At 39.9% G+C, this 14603-nt stretch overlaps 1 protein-coding gene across 6 annotated transcripts in view; it reads right to left on the reverse strand.

The window, feature by feature from the left end:
* ntng1a (netrin g1a) overlaps positions 1-14603 on the reverse strand; it is a 119728-nt gene that overhangs the window by 54274 nt on the left and 50851 nt on the right. For all 6 annotated transcript variants that reach the window (XM_063484041.1, XM_063484045.1, XM_063484044.1 and 3 more), the window contains exon 3: positions 3973-4616. In XM_063484041.1, coding sequence (XP_063340111.1) covers positions 3973-4616 — 644 coding nt within the window. The remainder of the gene's footprint in view (positions 1-3972; positions 4617-14603) is intronic.

The following is a 14603-nucleotide window of genomic DNA, read 5'->3' on the forward strand; positions in this document are numbered from 1 at the left end:
TATGCCTCTCCCTTGTTTCTCCAAACAGCATCTCTGCGGCTAAAGAGTTTTAGTTTTGTCTCATCTGTTCTAAGGATGTACTTCCCGTGTGCATAATCTTTCTCCAGATTGTCCTCACCATACCTCACTGTGGCCTGAAGTCATGTCTTCTGCAGAAGTGGAGTTTTTCTTGTTCCACAGCCCGGCAGTCCATTCCTGTGCAGACTTCTAGGACTGTCATCTTTGAGACTACAGTTCTAGACTTGGATAAGCCATTCATTTGTGTCTTGGCAGTTGTTCAGTGGTCATTAGACACACCTCTCACTAATTTATTTTCAAAGTCTTTTGCTTTCTACCACTGTCAGATTTGTTCTGGACGGTGGGGCTCTCTTTATAATTCTTGATAATACTTCAGTCCTGTTGATGACACTGTGACACTTGAAAAGCTGTAATAAATTTATATATCTATGTCCTGCTTTATGAGCATCAAAACTGATTTCTTTAGTTTTTAGCTTGATCCCTTCTTAAGTGACAACTCAAAGCCTAACCCAATTTTTTATAGTGTGTAAATTAGAAGATAAACCTCACTTTTAGTGTGATTTTACAAGCTTTGAGCAAGTTAAAGCAGGTCATTGCACATGAGTGGTTTGTGCTATGGGTCAATGAAAAATGTCAGATTTTCAGTAAGCTAATAATATTTACCCCGCTTTTTTGTTTTTTCTTAATTAATTCTGTTTTTTTGTGTGCAAATTAAAATAATGAACTATTTTTAAAGAAAACTAAACTAATATGTTTAAAAATTCAAGGTTCCACTGTTTAAAAAAAGCACTTTGGAAAATTTTGTCAAAATCCTTTTAACCTTATTTTAACTAAACATATTCATCAGTAACTGTACAGTGAAAATGATTGTTAGGTAATTCATAGTTTAGGGTCATATTTTAAATTGTTTGAAAAGTAAAAACAAATATATTAAAAATGTAAAAAAATCCAGTGATCCATGATATTTCCATTTCTGCACATATATGCTCTGGAAATTGAATCACAACTTCCAGGCAGAGGGATAAATTGTTAAAACAAACTTTCTCTTCACTTATCAAATCATTAGCTTAACACAAGCAGGGTGGAAACAGGCTGGAAATGTAGTTCATGATGGTTCTTAAATTTATGCACTGACAGTGGGAAAAAGGTTTGTAACAATCTGTTGCCAGATTGGGAGGTTATTTAAATCTCTGGCCTAAAAGGATTGTCCTGGTAGATTTTGGCAATTAAAAACCGTGACGGTGATTAAAAAGAGAAGTGCCAGAAATCCCACCTACAGTTCTTCCTATTAGCTGTATTTTTCTTGGTTTGATAGTGGGAAGTGCTTTTGTGGGTATGTGATTGGCACACACACACAAACACACACAAATATATATAAAACTGTTTGATGTATACAGGCCTGAAACAGAAAAACCGATAGCCAGAAAGAGATCTTTTAGTAGCCTGAATCTTCTCCAGCTTTAATTACACTATATTGATCAGAAGCAGGAGGAAGGAAAAGGAAGGGGAGATCGAGTGAAGAGAGGGAGACAGTTGGTGAAACTGTCTCTCCGGCTACGGCTGTAGTTACTGTAAAGCATGTAAAAAAAGGAGGGGGGCAGGGTGTTTGAGCAATTACTCCAAAGTCATACAGTAGATAATTAGAAAATTCCCCCTAACACACCACAGTGTCTCTCTGCATACATCCATTTAGCTTAGCTGATACAATGAAACAGTGAGGGTGTCAAATTCATTTAAGTCACCAGCCAAAATGCATTGTTCACATCCATCTCGCAGCTTCATGCTTGGTTTGATTTGAAATTCTCAGCATTGATTTTTCGGTCCCCTGTGCCTTTGGTCTGCTTCTTTCTTGTAATCAGCTATAATAGAATGGTCATGCATGACACTCCTGGCTTCCCTGTACCAACATATATGTTATATTTAAACATAGCTATATGTTAAAGATGCAAAGAGGACTACTTCTGCAAAACTGCGCTTCTTCTCTCATTTTTAGGTTGACCTACTTTGGCAAAGAGCTTAGGTTCCTTTCTTTGTTTCTCGCACTGTTGTGGCAAGGGCAGAAAATCTGCAAACTCTCCTACTGTATTTTCCTCCACACCCACTCCTGCTTCTGATCCAGGCGGATGGTAGCTGAGTCCAGCACAGTAAAATATGCCAGATTCAACCTCACTGCCCCAGCGAAAACTTTCCTGGCGCGTCTCACAGAACTGTATTCTGGGGGTTAAGGAGCTTATGTCTAGTATACGACGCATGGAGAAAGGAGCTGAGCAGTGATTCGCCATGGGGGGGTGGGGGGAAGCAGAGTGAAGCCTCTCTGTGTAGAGTGTATCTCATTATGGCTGAACTGTGTGTTACCTTTGGTAAACAGTGGGGAATATTTCTTAGGCGAGCGTCACTCTAAAAGCAGCAGGCTGGTAAACGACCACGGCCCGACGGTGCCGCAATGCCATTGCTCAAATATACAGCCCCACAGCGATATATGAGTTCGGTCATGATTAGACAGATAGAATAAATAATCTGCTCTTATGACAGCCCTCTTCATTTCACCGTGTGTTAAATGGATGCCACGTCCAACTCTTTTGTGTTAGTAAATTCCCTCCAGTTATTTTTGCTGAATGACCTTCTCAATCACGAGAAAAGTCAAAAATTCAATTTCTGAGAAAAGCATTCATTATCATAGCCTTTGTGCTGAAGGGTACCTGCCCATTTACTGTGCATTAGAGCGATCCATAGTATATTTGTAGGCAATTTCAATAGCATATTAAGCAAATCAGCAAATTAGAGAATCATAAGGCATTTGGCAATATAACGTGAATACTATCAGAGCCACACAAACATGCAATGCCATGAGTATGATGAGAATGACGTCATTTCTAAATTCCTATCAAGTGTTAATGCTCATATTCAGAACTTTTGATTTACTTTTCCCCAACAACTACACTGGCTCAAACAATTATTTGATGAGACTGAACAGGACACTGCTGATGTTTATATTTCTAGTCTTCTTTCCAAGTCTGTCTTGAGGCTGAGAAAAGCTGCAACACACGCACTGCTGTGTGCCAGCCCGGCTTCAACACTTCCACATATTTCCTCGAATTGTTGTGACGTTCTGCACACTGTGCTTCTGTACAGCTGAGTCTCTCACATGTGAAGAGCAAAACATGAGTAATTAAATCTTCATTCCTCCACCCACACTACCACATTCACGTCTGTTAAATTGAAAAACTACACGGTGTAAAACAGATCCACTTAAGTCGACGCCTCACTGACTCTTGTAGTATAGCGTCACGAAGCGGGGGAAGCTTTCGTTAACCTTTGCGCTAACACTACAGCGGAGTCTTGTTTTGATGTTATATGACCCTCCAGAGACTTTGTAAATCAAACACTAATTACAGCGTACAGTGACCTGATGGCTGAAATGCTACATCTGATGTGCTCCGTGGGCTAAAAGACAGCTGAGTGAATTCTTGTCTAAAGTAGAGTGCTTCAGCAAACTGTAAGCTGCTTGGTTAATTAAGACATGCTGACAACTGGTGAACTCTGCACAACATTATAGATCCACTGCCTAATTGGAAAGAATGGACAACAGTCAACACATTTTCTTCACTTCTTGGCAGCTGCACTGTAGTTGTAATAATGAATATAGAAAATATAGAAAAAAAATGAAACAGTCAATTCTAAAAGGATCCTTACAAAGAATGAGTCAACTCATTGTTAGATGAACCTATATGGGCACCTTTTTTGTTACGCCCCTGCTGGCCGATAACTAATTCACTGCCAATTTATATGAAAATTTGAACTGACTCACTTATCAAAGTTAAGACAAACACTGGACCTAGCTTTTTTAAAGTCCCTTGCAGTCTGGGGCTCATGGGTTGTAACCCCCTTTTCCTTTTTGGTAATCCAGCCTTGAGTCCATCAAACAGTATTTGTACAGATTATTTTATGTCTTACCTGCCCTGAACTTTGATGTCAGAAATGGCATAGAAGTATCTGGACAGGTTGTTCTCATCCACCATTGTCGCTCCTGTGGCAGGCCGGAGCAGGCGGATTCTCAGATCAGTAATGGTAAAGAAGTCCCTCAGCTTCTTGGTCGTGTCTAGCTGGCCGTAAAGTGAGGCCATGTTGTGGAGCCGGGGTCCAGCAAACAGTGCAAATCGGTCCTTGATCTCAAAGCGTACAGTTTTGTCGTTCTTCCACACGTACCCTCGTGAGTAGTCCTCGGTGCAGATAATGTCCAGCAGGGTATGCTGAGTTAGGTCTTGCACCGTCTTGGGCTCCATGGTGAAGGCGTCCAAGCAGTCAGTGGCGTAGAACTGGTAGGGCTGCCAGGTTCGTCCATAATCTAGTGATTTTTCTAGGACCATCTGTTCGGGTCGGCCTGACTCAAAGGTGAGGACAATGTCTTCAGTCAGCTCAATGGTTTTGTTCCAAGATAGAGTGATGTTGACCAGTAGGGGTTTTGGGTACTTTTTCCAGGAGGTTGACTGCCAGAAGGTTGTGGGGTTGCGGCCTTCAGTGTCGAACATCAGCCCTGGGGGGTGGGCAAGCTCTTCAGTGGTGGCGTCACATTCATTGTTACACATGTAAGGGTTTTCCTACATAGGGGGAACAGAGGAAACAAAGAGCAGAAGAGAAAGCAATAAAAATGTTGCTCACAACAACAACTAACAAGAACAAATCAGGCCATTGTCAGAGTTGATTATTCAGAAAACTTTATATAATAGTTGAATTGTAAATGTCATGCAACACCATGATATTTGGCGATTTTTGAAGACATGAGCTATGCATGAAAGGCAAGCAGGAAAAGAGTGAGGTTGTCTCAGTAGTGGGCATACAATTAGAAGCAGTCAAAGACACACTGATTTGTGTTGCACATTTATCATTTAAGAGTCTGCTAACAACCTATTGCCAGGTGGAGTAAAGAGGTGGCCACTAAAATTTGATCACTTGGGAAACCAAATTGTGAAGCTTGTGTAAATAATTAGGTGCATCAAGTAACTACTATTTTTCTCACTGAACACTTACTATGGCCATTGTTCCCACACAAATATTTAAACATTAAAAAAACACATCCCTTTAATGACATTATGGGCAAAACAAAAACTATAGCAAGGATTCTAGACTATTTTCCTCAAATAAGGATTTAAGTCCCTCAAGCATGCTTATCAGGGGTTAAAGCAACCCGATATCATGCAAAGTGTATAACAGGCGCGCCGGTCCACCGTGTCCATCACGCTTTGCCTCTACAAAACGTGAAATGTCCTGCTTGCAGAAGTTGTAGTAAGGTGCAGTAACAGCAGAGGGAAATATTTTAATTCAAGCCAACATGAAAATAATCACAGGAAAGCATTTAAACAGACATTACAAGTATATACATATGCCTAGCTTAATCGTTTCCAGCAATTAAGGACCCTGCAATCAAGGGCGGATCTAGAGAAATTTTCTTAGGGTGGCATGAGGGTGGCAAAGAAATCAAATGGGGTGGCAGAATCAAAGCCCCCCCCCCCCCCCCCCCCCACCCAAACACATATGCAGGTTGTTACATATGGTTAAAATGATTCAAATGCAGTAAGTATACACGTTTTTCATATAAATATAGTCTATAACTTAATTATTGTCTGTAGCCCACATAATTACACACTTTAGTTACATAAAACATGTGAGTTTTGATGTTATGTACTGTATAGCCTGTATAATAAATAAATATGTAGCCCAATGAGTATAAAATCCAGAAAGCTACACAACATGGGGCGGTTCATTTACAAACACAAGTCTAACTTAATTTTCACACTGGTTTTTGTTAGAAAACAATCACATTGTTACAGCTTAAATTACACAAAATGTCAGAAATCTGCACTGTCGTGAACAAAAATTTAAACCTATTTTTTCATGATTTGTTGGATTAACCCACTGAGGTCTGAAACACAACTGCCCATTTTTGACTCCTGTTGAGTTTACGTTTGTATTTCACCCTCAAATTGTTTCATTTTATTTTTTTCCCTTTGCCTTGTTTGGTATCATTATTTTCAGCTCAACTGAATTTAGCTGTTTTTCACTGACTTACTGCATTAGTATTACTGATCTGAAATCACACAAAGAACTTAAAATCCTAGTAGTATTTTTTACTGTAAAAAAACCCACAGACATATTGAGTACATTTTTATAACTTGAAATGCAAATATAAATTGTACATTTTGTAAACATATACAACTATTTATCTAAAAATGCAGCCAATACACCTGCCATTTTTTTTCATTTTCTACAACCATTTAAAAATATTACTAAAACTAAAATGAAAGAACAATCAGATTTCGCAATAAGATGCCCCACAAATGATGTGTGCCAGTAAAAAAAAATTTGTCCACCAAAACACAGAGGAGAACAGCACAGGGATAAACCTGCAGGCCTGACAACAGGAGGTGTATCACTCCGCTGGTTTTCTACTTAGTGACAGTGTTTACATTGCAAATTTGCCTTAGTGACATTCATTAGTGCCCTCACTGACACCCAAAACAAAACGACTACACAAAAGAACAGCTACACAAGACAACACAATACACTAAGTATACACGTCACAAATCTCCCACATCTAAAAACTCTTGCTCTCTCACTCGCTCGCTCTGTCTCGCTGCCGTTACCGTCACTCCCAAACTCTCCCCTCTTTCTAAACAACCAAATCCCACATGTTGACTTTTTTTTAAATTGGTTGACATGGTACATTTTTCCACCGATAGGAAAGAGGTGACTTTTTTTTTTCTTTCTTTACTGTTTTCGTGCTGTCCTTAGAAAATGCTTAAAACCCACACACACACAAAAACTTAACGACAGTATTTAGAAAAAAGCGTGGCTTATATATATTATCATAACTCTGGATTTACTGGCCTGTAATTAAAATTTAAAAACTTTGAAGTCCGAACTTTCAATGTGGGCTGAAATAGAGACTCAGCGTGGCTGCAGCTTGTTGCTATGCCAGCTTAAAATAGTCATGTGATTTGGAGGTGCAGCGTGTCCTTCCTTCCATTTCCAGAGTGTAACATCCAAACACCTGTGTAAAATCCGAAATTCCCATGGTGTTGTTCAAAATGTGCTCTGGCACAATCATAAGCATCGCTTGCTACTGAAAACAAAAAAAAAAGCCGGTCCTGCTATGGGCTGAACCATTTGTTAATGATGCAGGGGGGGAACACTATCCAATATATTCAGTTTTAGCATTTATATTCACTGTTGACTGTAACTACGCTCAAACTGTTAATGTTATCTTATTTTAATAAACAACACTGTCATATGCAAAACTGGGGTGGCACTTGGGGTGGCAAGGGATCATTTTAGGGTGGCACTTGCCACCCCATGCCACCCTTCTAGATCCGCCCCTGCCTGCAATGTACTTCATACATTTTCTGCACTTCAACTTCTTGGCTTTAAATATATTATCTCCTTCTGTCGGTAATGCAACTTCTGCATGGGTGTACATTTCAAATTTTGGACAGGTAAATGGACAAGTGAAATGAACACGGTGGACTGGCGTGTCTATACACATCTGCACACAGTATGTTGTGATACTGGGTTGGTTAATGTGGACCAGAATTATCCAGAACAGCACCTTTGATTAATTGGTAACAAAATTTCATTAAGCTAGCTAACTTAGCTTAATAGATAGTACTATAAAGAGAGTTCATTTTTTGAGTGCTGCTGTCTGGCATTGTTTCCAGTTGATGTCATGGAGATACTTGCATAGTACTAAGTATGACATCCCATGTATTTTTTTTTTGTCACTGTGATTTCATAATTTCATGGTTTCATGTCAATAAAGTTGTACTTGTGGAACTTTGTCATTTAGCTGAGGGCTTTGGCTAACACTAGATCAGCAAGCATATCTGAGATACATTTAAATTGGCAGGTAACTATAAATTTTTCAAACAACTCAACAAATACTTCTAAACACAAAATGTTTCTGTGCAGTCTGGACCACAGTGTGTCTGCAAACACTGTATTTCCCAGGGAGAAAACAAAACAATAATGTGTGATCAGTTTAGTCTAAGAGATGGAGAAAGATGTCAGTAAGAGAGGACAGGAGAGGAAGAAGAGATTATTTTCAAAGATAAAAACAGGACAGTGACATTTGATAAGTCAGACAGTGTCTATGATGTTTTGCAAAAGTTATATTTTTTCACATTCTGAAAAAACTTGAAAGATAAATTGAAGAATAATAATTTTGTATTACTAAAAGACTGCATCAAAACACAGGGTCCTTTAGTACTCCTTGATGGAGGCTAAATTAATTAGTTTGCAGTATTGTGTAAGGTTTACAATGCTGGGTTGGACTGGTGCAGAGCAGGCTGTGGTGTTCATGGTCAATGTTAGGTTATATTGAAAGCTGCAGACATTTAAGTTTAATCTGATTTGGCTGCTTATATATGTCAGTTAATTCAATTAAATCTACAAGAAGCAGGAGACTTTAGAGCAGCAGCATCCAAGGTCAGCTGATCACATCCTGCATGCAAAGAAAACAAATCTACTTGGAGTTCACTATGCAAATTTGCATTTTTTATTTTCTATGTGATTCTTTTCCCTGTGCTGCACCACCACATGGCTATAGCAGATCTTAGGATTCTCCCTGCCAAATCCCACTTTAACCCCTGCTTATATATGACAGCCATGCCTGGATAAACTAATGATAAGCTGGGCCATGAAAAATTATTCTTCAGTCTGTAGTGATATGTGGGGAAAATGATCTTGTTCTGTTTTTAACATATAAGAGTTTATGTAAAGATAACAAAATTATATGATAAAAGAAATATCTCCTAAAAAAGCGACTTTCTTTTCAGTTTCTTTTGGCCTTCGTATTTGTCTGACTTTATTCTTCATTTTCTTTAAAAGATTCATCAAATTATTGTGGGCAGTTGAATCACTTTTATCAACTTAATTTAAAAAAATATGCACACATAACTTATAATTTTCACATCAGAAATTTCTCTTGAGGTTTCCAGAGTTTCTTCACATGCTTTAAATTCATCAAGCTCCTTGCTCGAAAGAGGTCTCTCCAAAAACATTTGTCCGATTTACCACAAATCATTACCAGGCAATGTTCTCTCTCCTTGCTCCCTGGGGGCTCGATCTAGCTGTCAGGGGGAGGAGGCACTCTTCCAAGAGGACCTTTCAAGTGCTACAAGCTCCAATTTATCAGGACAAGATAATCCACTACTTGATTAGGTGGGAGATGTCACCCTGTGTGTGTGAGTGCGTGTGGAAGTGAGTGTGGCGATGTGGTGAGGAAACAGGGACAGGAGCGGGTCTCTGATGTAAGACAGTCTAATGAAGCGGCGAGGCAGAGATCGAGTAAGTTAGAGTGAGAAACAGCTCTATTCACCTAATAAGCTTTGCAAGTTTTTCCTCGTCCTCCAAGGCAAGGTGACAATGAAACAGGGCTCTGTCAGGCCTTCTGACTTTTGGAGGGACCCATTAATATCCTGTCTGGGCTATCCCCTACAGGCTTCTCCCAGTACTGGACAGTGGTGGCTGGGAGGAGACGGTGACAGAGGAAGGCAGGCTGGCAGTGGAAAATTCCACTTGGGTTTTAGTATACCGTCTTATGGTGGAAGGTTAGGTGTGGCATTAACTGCAGCATCTGGTGCACCGTGCAGCCACAGACAGATGTGTAATAAGTCACATGTGACAGTTATGCATGATTAGGGGGTGGGGGAAGTCTCTAAAAACATACTTGGCATGCAGAATAGTTGTGTTTTTATGGCTTGTTAGGAATGTGTATTCATTGAGAGAGACCTAAAACTGAGCTCATATAAGATTCAAGAAGGAAGAGAAGAAAATTTGGATTTATTGTTGTAGATTTTCCCGTTGTTTCTAACATAGCAACTAAACTATTTATGTTATTTCCTATTAAATTATGTTTTTAGTTATAATGAATGCTGCTGTTGACATCATACTATGTATTCTTACACTGAGTCATTATCTACTTGCCTTCCTGCAGAATTTAGTTTTGTAATTAGCTCATCGTAGTAAATAGACTCCATCAGACGTGAATGTCATTCTGACATATTATCAGCAGAATTTTGTACTGAATCTTAATCTCATCCACGCTACCTCTTTTTTAAACCTTTCACATTAACATTACCTTATAGCCAATCCTTTCTCCTTTTTTCTAAGTGCTCATATAAATAATAATGAATTGATTTGAATTGAATCTATGTAGATATGAGAGTGAAGTGTTGAGCACGGTGGATCTCCAGACACTATGGTGGTCTGGACACTAGAAAAGACCCGAGCATAGACTTCTTGGATGGTTTGTTAGCAAAATTAAGTATGAAGCAAGCCATCATGACTAATCAGCGACTCAAGTCAACTTAGATGAATTGTGTGGATCAATGCGACCACCCAGTAACGATGGTTAACTTTGAGCGTTAGTGGAGATCAAACAGCTATAGAGACCAAAAATGCTGGTTGGCTGTGAATTTGTTCATTTCTGGCATCTGCTCAGTAATGAACTCTGGCTTTGGCACTTTTACATTGGAGTTTGAGGTTTTTTGGGGGGGTGTTTTTCAGCCCCAAAGCTGCCAGTTGATCTTCCCTAGTGTACCAAAATGGCTAGAGCAGGATTTGGCTTTAATACATCTGAAGAAGCAAATTTCTCATGAATGCCCATCAGCTTATAGTATGCCATGCTATACAAAGTTGAAAGGCACTTGTTTTGGGGTCACATCTGTGACCTACTTGCTTAGGCCAGTGGCTGAAGTAAATAGTCTTAGGATGTCTCTGTGGGAGCAACTATATCATCTCTGAGGTCAACCTATTTATTCCTTTAAGTCTAAATAATGCTGATCCAATGATCAGCTATTACTGTAACATCCAAAGACACGCACACACACCCAGGCTACTCACACAAAGTGCCGGTACATCACAGTAATCAGACAAAGATGTATCCCTATCGATCCCTGTGGCCGTGCAGCTGAAAATCTGCTGCATGTAGCACCTTGCAGTCCTGACCAGTGGTCCTGTGATCCCCTGAACACGCAGGTTAAAAACCTTTCATTACTGTCTCCTCCGCTTCTCGCCTAACGACAAAATACTGCCTTTATGAAGATCAATAACCACACTGGTCCGCCAGTGAAGAGCAAGGAGATAAAATGCTGAGTATACGCCTTTATGAAGATCAATACTAGATTTCTGTGTTTTACTGTGGGGTAGTGCTAAGGCCTTTACTAGTGAATTAATGGTTTGGCACGCGTTTAACCATCTGACAGGACCCGGCATGACAACAGCAGCATTTTTGTAATTACAAAAGATGTTTCTATTAATCCCAGTGTGATGATAAGTGGCCAAGATGGGGGGCAGCCAGCGCAGATTACAAAGCCAGCGCTGAGATAGCGAGAGCGGAAAGGTCATGCCAAATTGGCACTAATAGAGATGCAGTCAACCCACCCAAAACACACTGGATTATTAGCACTGTGATGCAGTGATATAGTGTGAGAGAGCAGTCGTGTGCATGTGTGTGAGTGTGTTTGTGTTTGCAGGTGGGCGTTCATATACCACCAAGTATGTGGTTGTGGGTGGATAATATCAGGAAGCTGCTCTAAATTCCTTTGGTGTTGTCCCCATTATAGTCAAACTGTTCAGGCTAATTTAACCAACCGGCTAGAGGAATAAAAATCAGCAGTGCTGCAACACAGTGGGTAATGAATTAGACTCATCTCATTCAGCTGCACTCAACAGACCAGCGTTATTTGTAGTGTTTAGGTCACAGGGAAGTGTTTGCCTATTTGTTTACAAAGGCTTTTAGATATGTTTAAGCAATTTGCCTGTTGTACTCACAGAAGTAACACAAGACACCATTTTGGCTTCAAATTACAAATCCTGGATCTTTTATTGTGACTCTGTAACTGCTACGATTTAGTGAACAATCATCAGGAATTTAAGCAGCTGCAGTTAAAACGTCCTATTAAACTTAACAAAACCAATTATCCTAGAAAAAATAAATATATTCTTACTTTTATGCAAATTCTCCATGTGTATCTATGCTGTACTATAGTGGAAAAAACAGCATGCTGTCATGATCTCCTGTTAGCATTTTCTCATCACCTGTACAACAAAGGGTCGCATTAACCTTATTTAAAAGGGATCTTTGACCCAAACAGTTGGATACGGAGGCTTCAGCGCGGATGCATGATGAGCAGACGGGCGAATTCATACACAAAAGAAGAGAAGAGCAGATAAGTTACTGAGGTTTAAAATAAGATATGACCATGCTGGCTGACAGCCTTGGCCTGGCCACACAGTAACCACTGATGGAGGATGGGACTTGAGGGAATATAAATTTACTAACTGCAGACAAGCCATCTTGATAGATGGGCTCACACCAATCAAACCAATCCGCTTGTGTGACAGATGTCTTGGACGTGGAACCCAGATAGCAAATTGAATTCACACTCCATCGATTCGTCTTTCTAACTCGCCCCCTTTTTCTTTTGCTTCCTGTTCTTTGTTTCATGTTCTAAGAAATTTCATTTCAGAGGGGGATCAGTGTTTAAATATAAGAGAAATAAATCAATTTTAATATGTGGCCTGATCTTTTTTTTCTTACTCTTTTAAGAGGAACTTACTGGAGCAGGACCTGTACTACTTCATTAGAAGTAGTACAAAAAAGAGAAAGCATATTAAATCGATGGTGGGACTTTTCATCAGGTGATCACTGCATATCAGTGTTATTAATCAGTGAATATCTTACAGTTTAGGCGGTACACCTCCAGTGACCTTGCTGATGAAATCACTCCACTCTGAAACCATGCTCTGGTGTGGATACTGTGTCACAGACTTCACGCATCATATCAGGGTAATATCCATGTGTAATTTAATGTTATAGATGATGGCAGATATGGCAGACATCTATCTAACCAAAACACACACGAGCAATCCTTCCTTGCGGGTTCTTGTAACAAACAGGAGAGACAAAGACAGATGATGAGTGGCTGCAGTTTATCACTAAGCACACATCGATACCACATCTCCAGAACGCCTGTTTATTTCACTGACCCGCCCTCCAGCCTCTGCGGATTTGATCAAAGGAACCAAAAATGATTTAAAACATTCCTGGACATTAACCATCCATCTGTGGTTTGTATTAAAAAACAGGATATTATATAGCAATGGGATAGTCGAAAACAGTATTGGTGTGGTTATACCGCCATTTTTCAAGGAATCTAAACATTGTTCTTCTGCATATTCTGCAAAAAATCATGTGGAAATGGACAAGATGCACCATCATTCTGTATGTGGCAATAAATCTACAATAAAACAAGTAGACTGGGGCATCAGTTTTACATAAATCAAGAAGCTCCTGTGATTTCTGTGTTAAATGTCTGTAATAACTTTGTACCGTTTGTGGAAATCTTTTTTTTTTTTTGTCAACAGTGTAGAATTCCTCCCACCTTCACTGCAGAAATCCATAATCCCTTCCTTATATATATATATATAAATCTATTTCTCTTCCATGTTTGTACCTTTCTCTCCTCAGCCAGGTATGTGTATAAGTGTGTACGTGCATGTGTGTAGGATGTGGGGGTTGGGGGTTAAAGCTATCCCTGCTGCATTAATGAGACCTTGTGTTCCACAATAGATTTCTTCACCCCAACCCAGTGGCTTGATTGAAGCATTGCTCTCTCAATTTCAGTCTCTCTCGCTCTCTCTCTCTCGCTCTCTCTAGTCATGCCAACACCTTCAGTGGATCCCTCCTCTCCCTCTCCCCGTCTCCCATGGTGATGGGTGGTGCAGACAGAAAGAGGAGCTTAACCTGGACGTGGAATGAATATTGGATGCCAGTGTGACAGATTACAGTGGTAATAGACACCCTGGTCAAATCCTCACAAGGATTACAATCATATTTTCAAATGGCTCAGGGTCGGCCGGAGGTCGTCCAGCCTGGACTGTGGTCAACAACCCAGAGGGAGCCCTAAAATCCCACACTTACACATGCTGAGACAGGTTCCTCTGCCAATTGTGTGTGTAAAGCACGGTTTTGCATATAATGTTGGCTCTGATTTTAATATAAACACTTTTACAAAACCAGTGCAGCTACTGGTCATTAATCATGCAAAACAAGGAAGATGAAGGCCTTAAACTCTGGAACAATTAAGGAAAATATAATATTACATCATCAAGTTTTAGAATAATATATCAAAGCAATAATAGTCAATACACTTCTTGCTTATTTGCTCTTTTTGCTGAGACACTTTTTGGAGTTGGAGCTAGCCGTCGGTTAGCTAAGTTGACCGTAAAGACTGTCAAAATGTGTCTATATGAACCTCTAACCTGTATGTGACTATCATATACAACCATCATATACCAGCATACTGAGCTTAGACTCAGCATGAAATGTGCTGAAACCACTGACTGTAGACCACCAGCTCAAAGGGTCCGATAGATGAAATGTGCTGTTTTGTAGCACCACTGGGGGAAATCCAATAGTGATCCAAAAGGCAGTGAGCTGCACCATTCAGCCACCTTAAGCACCACAGCATGGGCCGTCCAGTCGACTGTGGAGGGGTTATGAGGTGAGACGATGTGTAAATGTTCTC

This window comes from Pelmatolapia mariae, linkage group LG9 (genome assembly GCF_036321145.2).
Source record: "Pelmatolapia mariae isolate MD_Pm_ZW linkage group LG9, Pm_UMD_F_2, whole genome shotgun sequence".
Classification (NCBI taxonomy): domain Eukaryota; kingdom Metazoa; phylum Chordata; class Actinopteri; order Cichliformes; family Cichlidae; genus Pelmatolapia; species Pelmatolapia mariae.